The sequence below is a fragment of the Phragmites australis genome, chromosome 11 (genome assembly GCF_958298935.1).
Source record: "Phragmites australis chromosome 11, lpPhrAust1.1, whole genome shotgun sequence".
NCBI lineage: Eukaryota > Viridiplantae > Streptophyta > Magnoliopsida > Poales > Poaceae > Phragmites > Phragmites australis.
In genome coordinates, this window is record NC_084931.1 from 28,600,352 (window position 1) to 28,620,329 (window position 19,978).

At 40.3% G+C, this 19,978-nt stretch overlaps 2 protein-coding genes and 1 non-coding gene across 8 annotated transcripts; 1 reads left to right on the forward strand and 2 right to left on the reverse strand.

The window, feature by feature from the left end:
* Positions 1-8,209: 8,209 nt before the first annotated feature.
* On the forward strand, positions 8,210-15,599 carry LOC133885251 (probable NOT transcription complex subunit VIP2). 6 transcript variants are annotated; one of them, XM_062324938.1, is made up of 17 exons: positions 8,210-8,368; positions 9,961-10,058; positions 10,474-10,579; positions 10,675-10,841; positions 10,934-10,970; positions 11,094-11,294; positions 11,803-12,015; positions 12,087-12,188; positions 12,753-12,838; positions 12,918-12,992; positions 13,178-13,603; positions 13,680-13,732; positions 13,807-13,848; positions 14,766-14,934; positions 15,024-15,108; positions 15,234-15,312; positions 15,396-15,599. In XM_062324938.1, the coding sequence occupies exons 2-15, from the start codon at positions 10,041-10,043 to the stop codon at positions 15,105-15,107; spliced, it is 1,779 nt and encodes a 592-aa protein (XP_062180922.1). In that variant the 5' UTR covers positions 8,210-8,368; positions 9,961-10,040; the 3' UTR covers position 15,108; positions 15,234-15,312; positions 15,396-15,599. The 6 variants fall into 6 exon arrangements, with proteins under 6 accessions (XP_062180922.1, XP_062180919.1, XP_062180918.1 ...); XM_062324935.1 differs by having other exon boundaries at positions 10,934-11,294; positions 15,024-15,152; XM_062324934.1 differs by having other exon boundaries at positions 10,934-11,294.
* On the reverse strand, positions 10,502-10,579 carry LOC133885979 (small nucleolar RNA snoR35). The gene has a single exon (XR_009903308.1). It is a non-coding gene; the product is annotated as a small nucleolar RNA snoR35 (small nucleolar RNA).
* An 877-nt stretch (positions 15,600-16,476) lies between the features above and the next one.
* On the reverse strand, positions 16,477-19,978 carry LOC133884128 (BRCA1-associated RING domain protein 1-like). The gene is made up of 11 exons (XM_062323495.1): positions 19,769-19,978; positions 19,581-19,681; positions 19,211-19,394; positions 19,009-19,115; positions 18,617-18,715; positions 18,438-18,524; positions 18,238-18,336; positions 17,997-18,129; positions 17,635-17,800; positions 17,306-17,427; positions 16,477-16,839 (listed from the first exon to the last, which is right to left on the reverse strand). Exons 1-11 carry the CDS (start codon positions 19,976-19,978, stop codon positions 16,477-16,479), a joined length of 1,671 nt encoding a protein of 556 aa, XP_062179479.1.

The window sequence follows — 19,978 nt, forward strand, 5'->3', positions numbered from 1 at the left end:
GTGCTACTCTTGCCCGCCACTCTGATCGGCAGGCACAAAGTAGCCAAACACCGCCCCCTCCTCGCCGACCTGTGAACCTGCATCAACTTAAGGGCAGCACCCTGAGTACGAAGGTACTCGCAAGTTTTACACAATATAGATATATAATATCCCGACTCCAAGGATTATGCATTGAACTATTAGCAAGAATATGCCACAAGGTTAAGTAAAACATATGCGATAAACAACCTAGACATATGTGTGAGCAACTAACTTAACCAACATATATGAAATTACCCTGCAACTACCAACTGATCAAATGAAACTGAAACCACATTAGTATCAATGTATAACAACTACCAACTCGATCACCTCCCACATATCTGAACCACACACCACATATCCAAACCATACAATTGAACCAACCACGAGAACTCTACGACCGGGTGTAAATGAAACAATAGCATGCTCATGACCGAGAACGCGGCAGTTCGAACTGTTTATACACCTGCAGGGGGATACTCCTAGACCCACACGACTCGGGGACCATACGGCTTGTGCCACCCACTAAAGTGCACACAAGGTGGTACCCATGTCAACCTTTCCCAATCAGCCCCAGCCGTGTGGGACATGCATCGTTCGGCGCGGCGATACTAGAACTACTCCCGAAGCAAACTAGTACCGCTTACAAGCCTGCCCGCTCACACCATCGATGTTCACGCCTACAAAGCTACAGCTGCGAAGGTATTCGACTCGCCTTACCATTAGATCGGCATGAGATAAATAAGGTAAGTACTAAAACCAACTACCCTGACGATCGACCTTAAACGATGCAAGCGGCCTCGGTGTCTGGGTTCCCTTCCCGAACTACCCCCGGACTTTCCTTGAGGGCAGATGACACCCTTAACACCACCCACATCTCGTCTCATACTCACCACTCTATCAACCAACATCATCAACCCAACATTGTAATTATTGTGAAGGTAATTAACCTATAGCTCGCGAACGATGGGACGTTCCACCGCTCGACTTCTACCGAGGACCTATGTATTGCTGAGCATCTCGTGTCACTTTTAAGTTAGACCTTAGCATGATTAAACCCAGGCTACAAAGATATGGATCAACAATACATCAAGGTAGAGACAATGCAATTCAACATAGGATCTACCCATCAAAACCCAACATTGACTTCCTACATATGCAAACCTATACATAAGCATAATTTATCAATATTTAGACTTTATTCAATACGACAAAGGTGCAATATGATAGATGCTTGCCTTGTTGTTCAGGTGGCTGACCAAAATTTCCTTCGCTTTCCTGGAACACCGGCTCGACGTTCTCTAAAAAGAATAACGTGTGCAATGCCATGAGTATGGATGAAATGCAACAATGCATGCCATATGATGCGCAAAACATGTTAAAAGTGCAAACTTGCGAACTAGAACAAAATTGGGACTCAAATCAATTTGAAAAGTTGCTGAAAGTGCGGAACCTCCGGACATATGCGGACTATCCGCAAAATTATGCGGAACATCCGGTCATTGCGCAACTCAAGCAAACTCCGGACTATCCGGACTTTTCTCCAGATACTCCGGACATGTGCGGACCCTCTAGACTTTTGTCTGGACACTCCGGACCTGGGCTGAAAATATGTTTTCGATGATTTGTCGATCGATTCAACTTGAACACTAGACACACTCTACCTAACACATGGTCATACACTATATAAGGGGTTTAGATTCAATTAATTACAAAATGTTAAAGATTGAAACTATTTCAATGACTCATTAAACCTCAGCGTATATTTTATTAACCAACGGAATTCACACACTTATCTCATAGCTCATAGTATTTTTAATGTGTAGATCATGTTAATACAAGGCTAACAAAAGTAGTTTTATAATTTTAGGACATGGCAACAACTAACCGTGACCTAAACAAGCCGAAACACATTTAATTAACTCACTAATTCTCAAAAATATTTTATGGAGTTCCTAAATTTTTAACACGTAGTTCACACTCATACGAAGTTAACGCAACTGGTCTCACATCGTTTGGAGTTCGGATGAATTAATTATGAATTTTACAAGCCTCAACGTGTTTGATGAATAGTAACTACGGACCCTCCGCACTTTTATGCGGAACCTCCGCACTTTTGCAGACTATCCGCACTTTTTTACAGAGGTTCCAGAGTCCAGAACCTCCAGACAATTTTCCGGAGATTCCGGACTTTTCAGAATTACTCCTATTTGAGGGGAAACTTTGCCAAATCAATTTGCGATCTTTTCCACTCCAAAGGGGAATATGTTTGGAAGAATTTAGAGTCTAGAACTTAACTAACCACCTGGCAACTCAATTCCTAAATCAAATCTCATATAAATCCTCATTTTGGTTTAAAACCTCAAAAACTCATGAACTTTGCTAAAACTCGAAATCGACCAACCAAACCATGAATTCTTGCCATGGGGAGCCTAAGAGACTTACTCAGGATACTTGTGGAGTTGGGTGACCGTCGGAAAGTGGAGGAAATGGAGGGAAATAGAAAAACTCCGGTGTTCCTTGTGCTTCAACCAAGAACACCAAAAGACATCGAATCCAGTTCGAATCCTTCGAGAAAACGAAAGTAAATTAGATGGATGAGTAGCTTATGAGCTCTAGAATGCAATGGTATCACATGCATACCTTCAATCCTTCTATAAAGCTCGAATTTGAGAAGAAATGGAGAGGAAGCTTGAGAGCAAGAGAGGGAGAGGGAGAGCTCCCAACTGCTGCACGGGGAGAGAGAGCACGTGAGAGTGAGAGGAGCAGGTGGGAGAGAGAGAGGGGGTAGGTGGGGGCTGCCCACTTGAGTGGTTGGAAGGTGGGGCCACATGTGGGGCCTATATGTAAGTGAAAAGTGTCTATTTTTGCTGCGAATTCAATTCTTTTCTCTCCCAGATTTCCTTCTCTCATCCAAATTATTTTAAACGAATTGCATTAATATTCAAAATTATAATTATGCAATATTAAACATAATGCTTAAAAAGCATGATTATGCTTAATTGTATGATTACGAATTTGAGACGTGACAAATTAATAACAAGTTTACATCATAAAAAAACTTAAAACAACATAATCTTGCAATACCAACATAATTCGTTACATCATATGTCATTACAACATGATAATAATAAGTCTGATAATACGAATTACACATAAAAATATTTGTTACAACATGACAGCAATCAGTCACGTAGCTCCATAATATGTGGATGAAGCAGATGAATGACGAGGCCATTGATGTCTCCCATCAAAAGTTGAGCTAGAAGGACCTGCTTCATCGTCGTTGCCACCTACCGGACCTTTGGTGCACTTCTTAAAAGTGTGTCTAGTTTCATTATACTTGTTGTACCATTTCACACGACACCTGACTAAGGATTCATCCATGTCATTACGAATCCTTATTGACTTGCAATATTTTCTGTTTTTTGCTTCATGGTGTCAAGATATGGGACATACAATCTGTATGTCCTAAACATCATCTCAATTGCATTTCTCTTCGCCATGAAAGCTTTGTTATAGTTAATGGTGTACCGATACATCTTCTCAATTAACTTGATTATAGAACTAGGTTCATAATTCAGGTTGTCCACAATCTAAGTATGCATGATATTGGCAACAAAACTTAATAAAAGGTTCATATGCTGCTTATCCAGTTCGTCCAGCTAACAAGTGTGGTCCTCCACTATCAAAACTTTTCAATATTTAACCCACTTTTCCATTGAAGGTGTGTACCTGCCACGAGTAACCATCATTCACACACTTCACATTGTACTCCTTCGAGCTGGATTTAATAACCATGAACTGCCTTCAAAGAGATGTAGTACATTGAACCACAACGTCCTTAAGAGTCTAGTTGCTAGGGTATTGAACCCCCAAACACACCTCATTTTCACTGTACTCGTATGACACCTGATAGCTTTCACTCACCACTAGATTTGTAAAATCTGGATTATTGTTCTAGTTCGTAGGGATATGAACATCGTACTCATCATCCGAGATGTCATCCTCATAAGCTTTCTCATCCTCCCAATCCTCCCAAACCAAGTATGAGTTTCCCCTTGTCTGCCTCACCAGTTGGTTCCATCGAATCGCCCAAAAAATATCTAACATCCGGTGCTTCTACATTGTGTACCACTATTTTGTCACCCTCCTCCACATCACCTTTGCCCTGGAACTCTCCAACTCTCTCCTGGCAACTCCATTGCACAAGAAATATAAGTGACCAACCTCTCTCCGTTGCCTACTCTAGGTACCTCCTCCAAAGTCAAAACCAATATTTTAGTTAGCTGGATGTCACATCCCAAGACTTTAATTACATAATTAAGTATACATAATCATCATAGCATTGTGTTTTACATGTATAATTATTATTTTACACCGTTCAATCAGATTTCAAAGGTTTTACGTTTGGAACCTTTACATGTTTTCCCCGTCTAAATGTGAGTATATTTGTGAGCAAAAATGGTTTAGAGATCTTTAGAAAAACCCTCACAACTTTTGAGAAGAATAGAAAAAGGAAAAAGAGACCATTCCCACGGTTTGACCGGGAGCTCTCACGGTCCGAACGCCAAGGCACAGGGCGCCCACTTAAGGAATCGGCCATCTCTCTCTCTCTCTCACTTCTCTCTCACTTCTCTCTCACTTACACTCTTCACTCAACCTTAGAGAGAGAAGGAGAGATCCACCTCGAGTGTTTGACGACCGGAGATCAACGGGGAGAACTTCTCCAATCTCCTCGAGGACTTCCCCAAGCTCATCCCCTTTCTCCTCTTTGCCGGAAATTTTTCCACATGGATTCATCCACCCCAAGCCCGTACACCACTTCGGGAGCCCAATCTCTAAATCGAAGCTTCCCTGGAGTGATCTCCTCCAATAGAAAGCTTCCCTACGCTAAGGTGAGATATCTTCTATCATTTTTCTATTATTCCTGAACCCTAATCGACCCCCATTCCGTTTAGACTCGAGCTCCACACTAGCCTATATCTCATCTATAGAGCTTTCCAAGTTTAACTTGTTGAATGTTATCCAACCCATCCTAGAAGTACTCCACTAGTCTTCTAGAGCGTCTTGGTACCCTTCGTGTTTGAAGGCGTCATCGGAGCCTTCGCCGGCAACCTCACCAAGGTGCTACTGACAGGGACTCGCGGTATGGCCGCCGCTCAGGCCGGTCTGACCGTCAGTTGTAGGTAAAAACCTTAGTCAAACTTCATAGTTAGAAGTCAGACCGCCACTAGGGCCAGTATGATCGCCTAGGGGTCTGATCTGACCACCAGAACATAAAACTCTGTACACGTCGCTGGTCTGACCGCCAGTTGCTCGAAGCCTTATAAACTTAGGACGTCTTATCCGAGGTTCAAACATTTTCCAACCTGAGTCATTTGTCAATCTTTTGCAAATGTTTTCGAAATACAACGCTTTATTGTTATTCAAGCATGCATCGTATGCACACTATTTTTGTCATTTATTTGTTTATGCGATGCATTCTTGGTTTATTTAGAGAGTGACGCGCCGACTATCCAAGCGATCGAAGGCGACACCGAACCACCAGAGTTTTGTGAGTGTTACATAGGAAGTGTCAGGCAGGCGCTGGAGCAGCAAGGTAAGCATCTAAGCATATTTTACCTTATAATTTGGATAATGTAGAGTCTAAACTGATAAGTTATTCCTTATATAATTTATGCATGTTAGCATTCTAATGTCGGGTTATATGGGTAGAACCTATATTGCTGCTTTATTTCTACCTTGATCTTGTTGATGATCCTTATACTTATAACTTGGGTAGAATATTGTTGATGTCTAACTTAAAAGGTTGACCGAAATGTTTAGCAATGCATATGTCCTTGGTATAAGTCAAGTAGTGATTTAACCATTGTTCGCGAGCTTAGGGCTTATTTTATTGTTCATTAAGATAATTATGATATTGGGAAGTATGATTTGTGAGAATGAGGCGAGATGTGAACGGTGCTAGGGGTAGGTCGAGAGAGGAACCTGGATATCATAGACCGCTTGTATCGTTTAAGCATCGACCGTTATTGCAGTTGGCTCTAGTATTTTTTGTACTAACCACATATCTGATTATGAGAAGGATGAGCCGAATACCTCGTGTAGTTTTGACCCTTTGGCTTGCACGTCTCGGGTGTCGTGGGCATAATAAGCTTGTAGGAGTATCTAGTTTGCTCTGAGAGTAGTTCTAGATAACCCTTGCACCTATAGGCGCATGTTCAAACGGTTGGAACTTACTTGGGAAATGTTGATATGAGTACCCTTTTATGTGAGCCTATGTGGTCACGCAAGCCGAATGGTCATCGAGTTGTGTGGGCAAAGATGTACCCCTGCAGGGTGTAAGAACAATTCGAATTACCGCGCTCTCTGTCATGAGCATACTTCTATCCATTTGCAACAGTCGTAGACTATTGATATGGGATGATGGTATAATATGTTGGGAAATGGATGGTGATAGCTATTGATGAGATAAGTTGATTCTGTTACAGATATATTTGTGTTATGGATTTCAGGATAGAAGGTATATGTTGTTAAGTGTAGATGCTCACACTTTTATGTTAAAATTGCTTTTGCATATGAATCTACTAAACCTTGTGGCCGATTCCTCACTATCTAATCAAAATGCATAATCCTTAGAGTCAGGTTATTATATATGACCATTATGGATTAAGTCTTGCGAGTAACTTCGTACTCATACTGCTTTTATAAGTGCAATAGGTGAGGAGGAGCTAGTGTTTGGTTACTTCATACCCGCTAATGTAGGTAACGAGCAGGAGTAGTGCAAACTATTCGGGTGACGAGGTTTTGGGGTGGTGCCTCAGGGAAAGTGGCTCCACCCATCTTTATTGTTTATGAATTTTATTTTCCGCTGTATAGTATCTCTAGGTGGCTAGGAGGTGAGACTGTTCTTTTATCCTTCTAGTGTTAGTTCATTGTAAATTGTTGTAAATGATAATGATCTAAAAGATTTGTAATATAATTTCATTACTCGCTCTTTATTAAATTTTATTGCGATGACATATGTTGAAAATACATGTGTTCCGATCTTAGACATAAAACACATGCCAAGACTATCGAGATGATATTCTGATTAATTATCGCGGTCGTGATTATGTAAATGATCGACTCAATGATTAATTAGAATACTATTTGATCAGTTCCTTACACTAGAATATGTTCTAGTAAATGCCTTCGGTTCTACAGAACACGGTCATCTCTTGTTGCTCAGTATCTATTCTGAAATCATGCATTAACTAGTGGTATAATCCCACAAAAGTATTTTCCATTAGTCTAGATATATTCTTCTCCACTAAGTCAAATCCTAACAAATCTATCCCTTACAGACCATAAACAATATCATCTCCTTCATAAAAAATCTTGAAATATCACTTATCTAATACACTATTATTTTGAAATATACCTGCCCTCAATGGAAAAAAAAATTATACTATTATTTTGAATGATAACAAGTATATGTGCTAGATCTAAATAATACAATATAATAAAACAAATAGCTAACATTGGTCTAAAATATTAGATCTGATGCCTAATATATATCTAAAACTTAGATTTAATAGCTAACCTAAATAGTGTATAAAAGTATATTAGAATTGGAACATTTAACTTTACCATAGATGGATTTCGACATGGCTGGCCCCTCCCTCCCCTCTCCTCTCACGCTCACTCTCACTCAATTTGTTGGAAGGCACAAATGAGCATTGTGCTCTTTGGGAGGACCGACACGCCCATTATATAGGAAATGTTGTCGTCCATCATTGTGCTCTTGGGGAGGGACGACACGCCCATTATATAGGAAATAGATGTTTCTCATCCGAAGGATGGTAACTTTTCCGCGGGCCTCATGCAAAGGTGTGGCATTGCATTCAAGCTGACACCTCCCGTCATTCGTTGGAAGATATGATATGTCTTCCATCACTTTTTCAATGGGCAATATAAGTTTAGAACTGTAGTTTTTTCAAAACAGACATATATATTTGTAATTTTATTTAAAATATAAAAATATAAAATCTACGAGGGAGTAGGCTGGGCCCATTAGATCTCTAGATTGGGCCCATATGCAGGGCCCTTGTAAGGTGATTTCTTACTTGCTCCGTTCAGACACGTGGTTTGATCCGGTCTGGGCCGGCGAAGCTGAGGTGTCCAGCCCGCGTGGACACGGTGGACGCCACCCCACTTCCACCCATTTCCCCAGTAGCCCGGCCGCCGCCGCTGCCTCCCACTCGTCGTCGTCATCTCTCTGACTCTCTCCACTCTCCAGTCTCCACCGCGACCGCCTCGATTTGACGCGGGGAGATACGCGCCCGCGCGCTGCCCTCTCCCGGTCAGTTCACCCGCCCTCTCTCCGAACCTTCTCCGTGCTCCCTCCCGCGGCACCGCCGCGCCTCGTAGGGCCTTCTCGTCGGGCAATGAGCAGCAGTCGCGCCGGTTCGCCGGCTGATCTGTGGCATTCGTACGCTCGTCGGTGGCGAGCTCGCTCCGATGGAGCGTGTGGTTTCCATCTGCGCGTCGCCTTGGGTTTAGCTTAGGCTCGATTTAGCGGTGGGTTTTCGAGATTTGAAACGGCGCTGGGTTTTGGAGCCCGGGTGTGATGATTTCTGAATTCTGAACTCGAGCTCCAGGAGATTCGCTAATGAAGCCTTAAATCGAAGGTTGAAGTGCGATGGGGGACACCAGAGCGATAGTAGAATTCTATAATCCAGTGTTGGAGCATCTATCCTCCAGTGACTGATCACTGATCACAAAACCTAGGAAGCATGAGAAGTTACAGTAAGAAACCTTTGGCATGTCACATTTCCAGGGATATAATCAAGGAGCTTCCTGAATGCTGACTTTTCAGCAGGTCACCAGCTCTTTGTTATCTGTTCACGATGTTCATGTAGCACTTAGACCATGCAGCTTTATTTAGTATAGAGTTTGATTCTGATGATGGTGCAAAAAATGTTTTGCCTTCTATAGGAAGATCAGATAGATCACAAACCAGCCAACAATGTGAGAAAGCCAAACAATGCTTTTGTTGTTGATCTACGTGAAATTGGTGCTTGTGGAGATGGAACTGTAGGCAGAGAATCCTTGAACATAGAACTTGATTTCCTTGCTTTATTGACTTAGATCAATAATAGGTTTGCACAGTATAGTTACGAATTGATAGTCCTAGACTTCTGTGGGTCATGAATTATGTTCCCTGGCTGCAGTTGGCTTGCGTTCATTTGTCATAGGTAATTTTGTTTCTTTTGCTCAGTATTTTCTTTGGCTCAATTTCTTTTCTAAGTTTGTTTAGAACCTTTGGATTGCCTTGTACAAATCAGCTAGTTAGGCAGGTGTAAACCAAGAAATAATCAAGCTTTAGCACTTAGGTTAGTCTTTGCCTGCCAATTTAGTTTTTAAAATTGCAGTTTCATATTTGAAAACTCCAATTTGGACCTGAAGGTTGCACGTGCCGTTGTGCCCTCATGGTTCCTAGACGGTCCAATAATTTTCTCACTACCTTTTTTGTAGTGTTATCATTTTCTTCAGTTCTGCAATGCAATATTTTGCTCTATGTGATTTTCTTTTGCGATATCATATTTAGTTTCTCTAGTTGTGGCAAATAATTTTAATTTTTCATGGGCACCTCACAACTCGTTTCACGACATAACGTAGTACTGCATTGATTTTCCAAATTGAGTCTTAAGCTCTTCTTATTATGCAGTGCTTCAAACTAGAAATCAACTTTTTGTCCTGCGTTGCATTGTTGGATATGCTTTTGTTCAGTAATGCATTAATCTGGCAATGTGCACTGATAAAGAAGGTGCTAAGGCGAAGCAAATGTGCCTGTTTATCTTTCTTTTTTTTTCTTTGAAGAGTAATATGCATTCTAGAGGAATTTGGTTGTACAAATTACTTACACATATGTTGTCTCTTCTTGGACTTCAGATTGGATTAGCAATACCATGCCATTAGGTGAATAATACTTGGTTTTCTCTTGGCTTGTTCGTTCTTTGGGCATCATCAAAATGTCAGGACCATTGAATGTACGTTATCACCCTTACTGAATTCATATGTCTATGTGTTTCCTCCCTTTTCTGTTCAGTAACCATCACATGCCGGTTTCTTAGATCACTTGTCTGTTACCAGTGGCTCCTATAACCTCCCCTTATCTGGACATATAATTTGGCAAGTCATTTGCTCTGTGTTTAGTTCATCTATGTGATTATGTCAAAGGGGACATTAAATCATTGCTGAATAAGGTCATTTGCTCGTTTGAGTAGTGTAACAGCACGTTGTACTAGCTATTTTTTTTTAAAACGTTCTTATTGTTTGTACCCTCGTGACAGTTTGATTCACCTTTACTTTGTTTTATGTTTTTACAAAACTACAAATGCATCTTAAAATGTCCCAGTTATCTGCTCTGACATGTTTAGAACTCATTTTCATCACTTTTTGCAGTCAAACATTAGTGGGGCCTCCTCAAATCTTCGAGATTCAACAGGAAAGTCATTTACATCATCTTTTTCTGGTCAATCTGGATCGCTTCCAGGTTTCCATCACTCAGGTTAGTGAAAATTACAGTATTTTATTTTGTTAGTCCATTGACGCATGTTGCAGTGTCATGCTTTTATTGTTAACTCTTTTGAATTTGCTTGCTAGGTGCACACAACATTCATGGAAATCTCAATCTTTCAAATATGTCTGGATCACTAGCACCAAGAAATGCTTCAATGACTGGTCTTCTGTCACCAGGTGTTCAACAACCTGGTGGTAATATTTCCAGTGGCCGGTTCCCCTCAAACAACCTTCAAGCTTCCGTGTCTCAGGTCTTTTTCCTGACTTCCACAGTCTGTTCTTGTTCACGCAGAGTGAGAGCTCTGTTACTTAGGTTCTCATTTTCGTTTTGCCCCTTTTGTAGATTCCTCATGGGCATTCTGGGATCAGCAACAGAGGAGGTATGAATGTTGCGGGAAGTCCTGTATTTAGTGGTAGCATGAATGCTATTGGTGGTTCAATACAAGGTTTATCTTCAAACTTGGCTAATGTGGGTAACCGCAATTCTGCTCCTGGGTTGGCAGCTTCTCCAGTTTTGGGGAATTTAGGGCCACGAATAACAAATTCGGGGAATATTGTGGGTGGGAGCAGTATTGGGAGAAGTATAAGCTCTGCAGGTCTGTCTATGCCTGGTATTGTGTCTCGCTTGAATTTGAGTGGCAACTCTGGAAATGAGGCTATTAATATTCAAGGATCCAACCGAATGAGTAGTATGCTTCAACAAGGTTTGTGGTGGACATGTTTATCTTTTTTCTATTCCTTTGCGGCACATGGTAGCTTGGTTAAACTTTCCATGCCTCTTTGGTGGATCTGTGTATGTCTATTCTCATTTTATTATTCTTGCTGGCTGGAAAATGAGGTGATTTGGTACTAATGATAATTGTATGGTAAGAATTTGAAAGGCACACTTCAGTTATATGAAAATGGAAAGATGAGTAAGAGGGTTGAGGAAGGGGAACCGGTGTGCCAACCAAGTTCATTATATTTATAAAGTAGTATGGCTATATGCCTATACGTTGAATCCATTGATGTTACTAGCTGTTATTGCTTCTTTGCTTGCGGGTCATCCAGTTTGTTTACTGTAACGTGTATGTTGACCAACGAAAGCAATTAAAATAATGTGTATAATACTGGGTTTATGAAGAGTTTGAAACCCTTTTTTGTAAAAGGTGTGAATTTTGAGCTTTAATTTAATAGTTTATAGTTCACTTTGTTTATTTGTTCCTCTACCAGCATCACCACAGTTTATGAACATGCTTGGAAACTCTTACCCAACACCTGGAGGATCACTATCTCATAACCAAGTGCAGGCAGGAAACAGTTCTTTAGGTTCTTCCGGAATGCTACATGATGGAAGCTCCTGTGACACTTCTCCATTTGATATAAGTGATTTTCCTGAATTAACAGGGCGCCCTAATTCTGCCGGCGGTGGTCAAGGGCAATATGGTAATGCGACACTGCTAACAGATCTTCAGATAATATTAGATTAACTAACTTCCTACGTCTTCAATTTGAAGGGTCACTGCGAAAGCATGGAGTAAGTGTTAATTCCATTGTGCAACAAAATCAGGAATTCAGCATTCAGAATGAAGATTTTCCAGCTTTACCAGGATATAAAGGTGCGTGTTCACCAATCACCATTGCTAGTCTCATTATGCACATAGAGAACTCTTACCCTTGTTATGTTGTTGATATTATATGAATGACCACCTGTTTGTTGTTAGCATTTCAGTTTGTTACCTTTTGCACTTGCATTTCATCTGTTATTATTTATATTGGTATCTGGACAGTTTCATTAACAACATAGACTAAATAATTCAGCAATACATGATAATATGCTTGTTAATTCCTTGGCTGTTTCCTTCTCATTGAAATCACATTTCCTAGGCTCAACTCTAGTTATTGTTGCGCCACCCCAAGTTATAATCTAAAAAATAATAGAGTTACAATCCGCAAGACATGGAGTTACAACTAGACGCAAATAAATTTTTTTTTGAGTTGCAATTGTATTATGGATGAACGTAACTCCTAATGAATTCCTTGCATAATGATGTACAACATAAGGAACACGATTGCAGTTGGGTCTGTCAAAGTCATTTTCCTTTCTGCTGATTATGTTGCCGGTGATACCCTTTTTTCCCTTTCGGGATATTGCCTTATTATATGTTTCTTTGGAATATAAGGTAGTTCCTCAGATTATGCTATGGATATGCATCACAAGGACCACCTTCATGAGAATGTAAATATTATGCAAGCACAGCATTATCCTGTGAGTTCATGTTTTTACCATTTCATTCCTGAACAGTTATATCTGCTTATTGTTAACTTTCCACACATTGGTTCTACAGATGTCTAGATCATCTGGCTTCAACTTGGGAGGCAGCTATCTGCCCCGTCAACAACATCCGCAGAGTGCTAATTCAGTAAGTAATACTGCGTTTTTCTTTTGCATTGTCTCAAGATTGAACACACCACTGTTAGGAAACAACTCGATTTGTGATTTTCCTTTTAACTGAAACAGTAGGGAAGAGTCCTACTGAAATTTTGATACTTGGTGTCTGCTAAGCTTCCAAATGTGGATTGTTTAACCATAATAATTGTTTACTAGGTTCAAAATACCAGGCTGGAAAATATTGGCCTAAGGCCAGCCAATTCTCCGAGTCCATCTAATTCGGGAGTTTATGAGCAACTTCGCCAGCAGTACCATCAACCACAGACTCAAAATTCACTTAGGTTGCAGGCTTCTTCAGGCCCACAACAATACAAGGATCAGAGTCTAAAATCTGTTCAGGGAACACAAACTGTGCCGGATCCATATAGTTTACTTGGATTGTTGAGTTTAATAAGACTGAAAGAACCTGGACCAACATCTCTTGCATTAGGGATTGATTTGACAACATTAGGGTTGAATTTGAACTCCCAAGATAATCTTTACAAGACGTTTGGCTCTCCATGGTCAAATGAGCCGGCTAAAGGAGAACCTGATTACCAGATTCCGGCTTGTTTCTCTGCTAGGCCACCTCCAGCATTGCAAGTAAGTTTCTCGACATTTTGGTTACCGTTAGCCTCTTCCTTCCTGATATTACAGTTTTTCTTTTCTTCATTTGCAGCCATTACATTTTCAGAAGTTTCACCCCTTGACACTATTCTACATCTTCTACAGGTACTTTTTTGTTCGGTTGACTGTGCATTTGATGTTACTAGACTGTGCATTATTTGACTTTCCTCTTTGTGCAGTATGCCTAAGGATGTCGCTCAGTTGTATGCTGCTAACGAACTGTAAGCATTGACCAGCACAGTTTGTACTTTGTAGTATCACTCATTATATTGTCACCATACAAGTTCATAACTTGAGTGAATTGCACAAAAATACAAGTGTTGTGCCATTTGTAACACAAAACTACAAATATTATGTCTAGTAACACAAAACTACAAGTATTGTGCATTAATTTCACATAAAATCTGATTTTAATTGAATTCATCCAAAAAGTGGTTTATATTTCTCCAAAAATCATAGAACTTTTTGTACGTGTTCTATAATTTATGCCCAATCCATTTTAATTGGATTTATTCAAAAACTGTGTGAAATTTAAACTAAAATTCTCCAAAAAGCTACTTTTATAACTCCTAACAATTGTTAGGGTCTCAAATAAAATCCTAAAAATCTAGAAAAAATCATTAATATTCTTCTTATCTGATGGACTAATTTTTAAAATTATTTTTCAGTCCTAAGTTATATGGTGAAAAAGTGAGTTACTTTGTAAGTATATAAGTGGAGCATTACAAAGGAACTTACTTTTTCACCATATAACATAGGGTTATAAATAATTTAGAAATTAGTCCATCATATAAGAAGAATATTAGTGAACTTTCTCATATTTTTTGGATTTTATTTGAGACATTAACAATTGTTAGGAGTTATAAAAGTAGCCTTTTTGGCGAATTTTAGTTTAAATTCTACATAGGCTTTTTCGGTGAATTTAATTAAAATGGGTTGCACATGGATTATGTAACACGTAAAAAAATTCTAGAATTTTTGGAGAAACATAAGACTATTTTTTGGGTGAATCTAATTAAAATCGGGTTTTGTGTGAAATTAGTGCACAATACTTGTAGTTTTGTGTTACAAATGGCACATTACTTGTATTTTTGTGCAATTCACTCTTATAGATTGCACCATTTCGTTATGTGTTAAGAAAATTGCTGCTCCATTTTTTCAGATACAATAAAGGGTGGTTTTACCACAAAGAGTACCGAGTCTGGCTTACAAGAGTTCCCAATGTGGCGCCTCTTGTCAAAAATCCACTTCATGAACGAGGGGCCTACATTTGTTTTGATCCAAACATCTGGGACACGATTCATAAGGTTCTTTATCTAAATAAATCTCACTAGACTTTCTAGCCTTATCTATTAGCAGAGAAAAGTTTGTCTGAGCATTTTTTTTTTGCTTGCAGGACAACTTTGTTCTCCATTATGAAGCAGTAGAGAAGAGACCTGTCCTTCCTTCTGCCGCGCAAAATGTTAGAAGAGAAATATAAGGTAGGGTTTCAAGTCCCACTAATCTTGGATACCCGTGCTAAATGGTGCGTTTCAATTCTGTTTCAAATAAAGGGTTATAATTCCATACGTACACCGTGATTCCCTGACGCATTAATTTGCACTAGGTTCTCCTTCATTTGAAGTTTCTTGGGTTAGATCTGTAGCTGTTATTATAGATGGAATGGTTTCATACAAAATGATTCTGTAAGCACTTCAGGCCCCTGGAAACTGATAACTTTGTCCACATTATTTTGGTCACGCTAAACTTCCTTTTCCTCTCTGAGCAGGACATACAATCTGTTCTGGAAAATGGAGCTCCTTTGTTGGTCGGCAGGCCTGTTGGCAGTTGTAGACATGCAGCTGAGATCAGTGCGCTGCATAATTCGTTGGCTGTAATCAGTAGGGCTGTTGTAATTATGGTTTCTCCGTGATGACTGTAAATGTTTTGATCTTTTGACTTGCATGAAACTTAAGAATTTTGATTTGGAATCTGCCCGTCGTGGTTCTTTTGATGGTCGAAGTGTTAGACAAGTAAAATTCTGATCCTGTTGCGATTCAAGCAGCTTGCGAGCACCTGGGCCGCATTTCGTCGTTACTTGCTGGGAGGGAACGGTGGTTCACGCGGCGGTGGGGTCAAGGAGGCGCTCGCCGCTCGTCTGCTAGTATTCTAGGGGTGGGCGCGTCAAGACCGACTGGGCCAAGCGCGAGTACGGCCTCGCCGGTGCCCACCGCGACAACGGCGAGCAGCAAGCGTACAACGTCGGCAGACTGGACGCCACGGTCATTGTTTGATTTCATTACGGCAGTTGCGACGGCATTAAAGAAGACGAGGTGTAGGCGTCGGAGTTGAAGAGGGCGGCAAGGTCGATTTTTTTTTTTTTTTTTTTTTTTTTTTTTTGAAACGAGGTTGATTTTTCTGGCGACGGGCGGGGTCGAGCTCGCGGCCGTGGCAGCGATGTCGATTTCGCCGGCGGCGAGCAGCCGAAAGGCCACTGGCAAGGTCGAGTTCACCGGCGGGGGCAGGCTTGAGTTCACCGGCAACGGATCGTGTTCGTCGCAGCCATGAAGAGGAGCGATCTTTTTTTTTTCTTCTGTTTAGAGAGGACGAGCCGTTTCCAGTCTATTCCGACCTCTTGCGCTCGGTATTGAACGACTTGCAGTTTAGTTGTGCCGAAATCCAGCAGAAATTGAGCTTAAATTCCATTTCTGATTCTTAATGCGACCAAACACTAGCATTCACTCGCCCAATTCCAATTCAGAGATCCTTGGCCCAATTCCAATTCAGAGAACCAAACGGGTCCGAATCAAGTATTCCTGACAGAATCCTCTCAAAAAAAGTATTCCTGACAGAAACTACAGCCTCGACATTCACGCACACAGATCGGGGGTCGCCCTCTGATTCAGAATCTGCGCATCATACGCAGCGATGGCATCCAACACCCTGAAGTGGCTGATCACCTCCGCCCCGGACGCAGCATGCTCTTTCGCCTCCTCCACTTCCTTGTGAAGATCAAGCAACGAACTCGAGCTGAATTCTCTTGGAGCGCCGCCGTCGTAGATGAAGTACAGCTTCTCCGAAGAATCGTCCAAATTTTCGCGTAGCAAATGCGCGTCGCTTCCCTCCAATATCTTCCCTCCGGCGGCTGCTACGAGATCTTGCAGGTGCTCTCTGTCATCAGGGTTCATGTGGGCGCTGAGGCAGAAATGCAATCCCGAAAACAATTTCGGTGCCTGCAAGTATCGATTTAGAGTCATGCGGCTGCGATGGAACCAAAATTTATCGAGAGAATGAGGCGCAAATGTAAATGCAAAAACATATGGATGTAGATAAACAATAGTAGAAAAGACTGGATATAGAGAATTCGTGACATATTTGAGTGAACATAGTACAACCATTTTGCAACACAAACTGTAAGGATTCACTGGTGCAATAAGCTGAACAAAAAAGTATCTAAATTTATACAGATATGCATTTTTCTAGTCTTTTGGTACTGAACAGTCATCCATTTTATGTGTACTATTGTATGAACAATCAGCAATCAATGCATTTTTATACTTGTTTTTCGTAAGAAGAAAATACCAACATCTCTAAACCAATATCCTCTACTTATGTCAAAAGAAAAACAGTGACCAATTTTTGCTATACATAGCACTATGTTGAATGACTGACAGAAACGGACATGTGTACATAACATACCCCTTCAGCTGCTCGAGTTCTTCCTTTCTTTGGTACATCGAATGATCTGCGTGAATCATCACTGAATGTTGCCTCATAAGAAACTTCTATACCTGGGCGCAGTTCCAAGCAATCCACAATCCCTAAAAGAGCAAGGTCAAATGCATTAGCACTGGAATAAAATTACTTTGTTGATTTGTGATATCCTGAATGGACCCCATGGTACATGTAAATGTGAAGAGATCAGATTCAGCAGCTTGTTCAGATAAGTCAAAAGTAAAATTGGCTTGCGTACAGTAAAAACATCTTTAAAACATAACAAATTTTTTTAAAGATGGCTCAATACTAACATTCGACTTGGACAACCCACTTCCCAAATAATATTCCCATGAGGACTTCATACGATCTACTCCACGTACTACCAGCATTTTTGCCCACAATAACATGAGTCACATTTTTGGCCCACTCTTTGGTCACCATGGCATTGGTCCAACTAGCAAATTTCTGCAAGGAATCCTGATCAACAAAAGTAAAGCAAATTGATCAAAAAACTGGAAGAGGACAGGACTCAATTAGAAATGTAGCAAATCATTTCTCGTGCAAAAGAGTTGCCCATAAAGTTGGATTTCGATGGAATATTGGAAACATGTTATCCATCAAAGATAAGCCAAACAAAGTCGCTTTTTTGTTTGGTCACTTTGCTCTATGCTACCTTCTCTGATGCACTTAAAGATGAACCAAGCAAAATCCAGTGATTAGAAGGGCAGCTTGATGTGTCAAGCTCATCTGCTTTTATCTCTTCATTTTGGCAAGCATTGGACATTCCTTCTTCGTCTGGATGACCTCTGGAATGATGGGATAAAGCAGAGAATCATAGTGAATAACTGATCAATGACCAGGAACTTTTACATTATCTCCCAAAAAGGGTTAAGACTTAAGATAGATCACCATACACTTGAGGCAAGGAGGAAGTACTTGCGGTGTTAAACTGATTTGTTTGTTGATCATCCCTTTCATGATTTTTATAAATTCCTTCGCGGTCCGAATGTTGGCTGGAATCACGAAATATGACACATAATTAGATAAATCAAATATCAATGATTATTTAAGTAACCAAAATGCTTATATATAAGGGTGAAGAAACATGACATACCCCAGTGGCAAGGAAGAAGAACTTGAGGTGTTAAGGTGATCTATTTGTTGGCCTTCCCTTGAGATTCCTTCTTTGTGCAAACATTGGCTTAAAAAGATAATACAACACAGATTATTTATCAATCAGGTGAAGTCCAATATCTACATATCGCACAAGCAAGAAAAGTGAAGATCACATACCTCTGAGGCAACGAAGAAGAATTTGAGGTGTTAAGCTCATCTGTTTGTTGATTTTCCCTTTGATGATCATCAAAATTTCCTTCCTTGTCTGAATATTGGCTGGAATTACAAAATACCGTAAACAATTATAGAAATGAAATACGGATGGTCAATAAAACGACCAGGAGCCTTTACATTATCTCCGAAAGAAAGGTGAAATATCATATACCCCAAAGGCACGAAAGAACTCGTGCTGTTAAGCTGATCAATTTGTTGACCTTCTGCTTGGAAATTGGTGTAAAATTCTTCTTTTTGTGAACATTGGCTAGAAAAAATACAATACACAGATTATTTATTAAACTAATGAACTGGAACCTCCACATATCTCCAAATGGCAAGGAACGATCACATACCTTTTAGACAAGGAAGAAGAATTGTCATTTTCCTTCGTTTGTGAGCCAAGCTCATCACATGGTAGCATCTTTGACACGTGTTCAGGGCACAACACAGAACTATTATCCTACACCGTAAAAATCAAGCATGTTAGAATATCACATATGTGGTAAAAATCACAAACTAGTGGATCAAAGGAAGGTACGCAGGAGAGCTTACAACATCCCATCGGCAATCAAATATCTGAACTGCACATGGAACATGAAAGCTCTTATCGCAACACTTGTAATAACAACCAAGGGCTGCTCCCAGGAGTCCACATCTGCTGCATCTCAATTTTGAAGCACGACTGATTTCCATCTCCAAGTTCATAACAATATCATCCTTAAACCATACTCTAGGAGCCCTTCACAAATGTTCAGTAGGAACAGAAAATGAAAGGTCATATCAACGTCGAAATGCAGTCGTTTTGTGAGATGAACATTGAACTGAACAGATAAAAATAAGCAACACTGTTGCATCTTAAATCTGCACTGAAAATGGCATGTGAATCTGATTTATTTAAATTAAATATAATATGTTAAACTCCTACCACTCCAGACAATTCTTATGGACATAGACGCCATTTGATGAGTTGCCCTCGTCCATGGACACAATTCTTCCCTTTAGATAACGTACCATTGGACCATGAAACTGAAATAGGAGAGAAGCATTGCCAATAAGATGCCTTCAACAGATCAGCTCTTTAGTAATAGATGTAAATGAATCACATTGTATTACCTGACTTGTTCTAAAGGAATGACAAAAAACACATTCATCTTCAAAAAGGTTGATTGGAGTAGGCAATCTCTTCAACTCAGAAGCACCTTCAATGTCTTCAGACATGACACGTTTTCTAGACACATTGCTTTCTCTATAGGAATGCTGATGAGTTCTGGTGCTGCTTAGCTTAGCACCAGATGATGAGACATTTGATTCATCTACCACCAT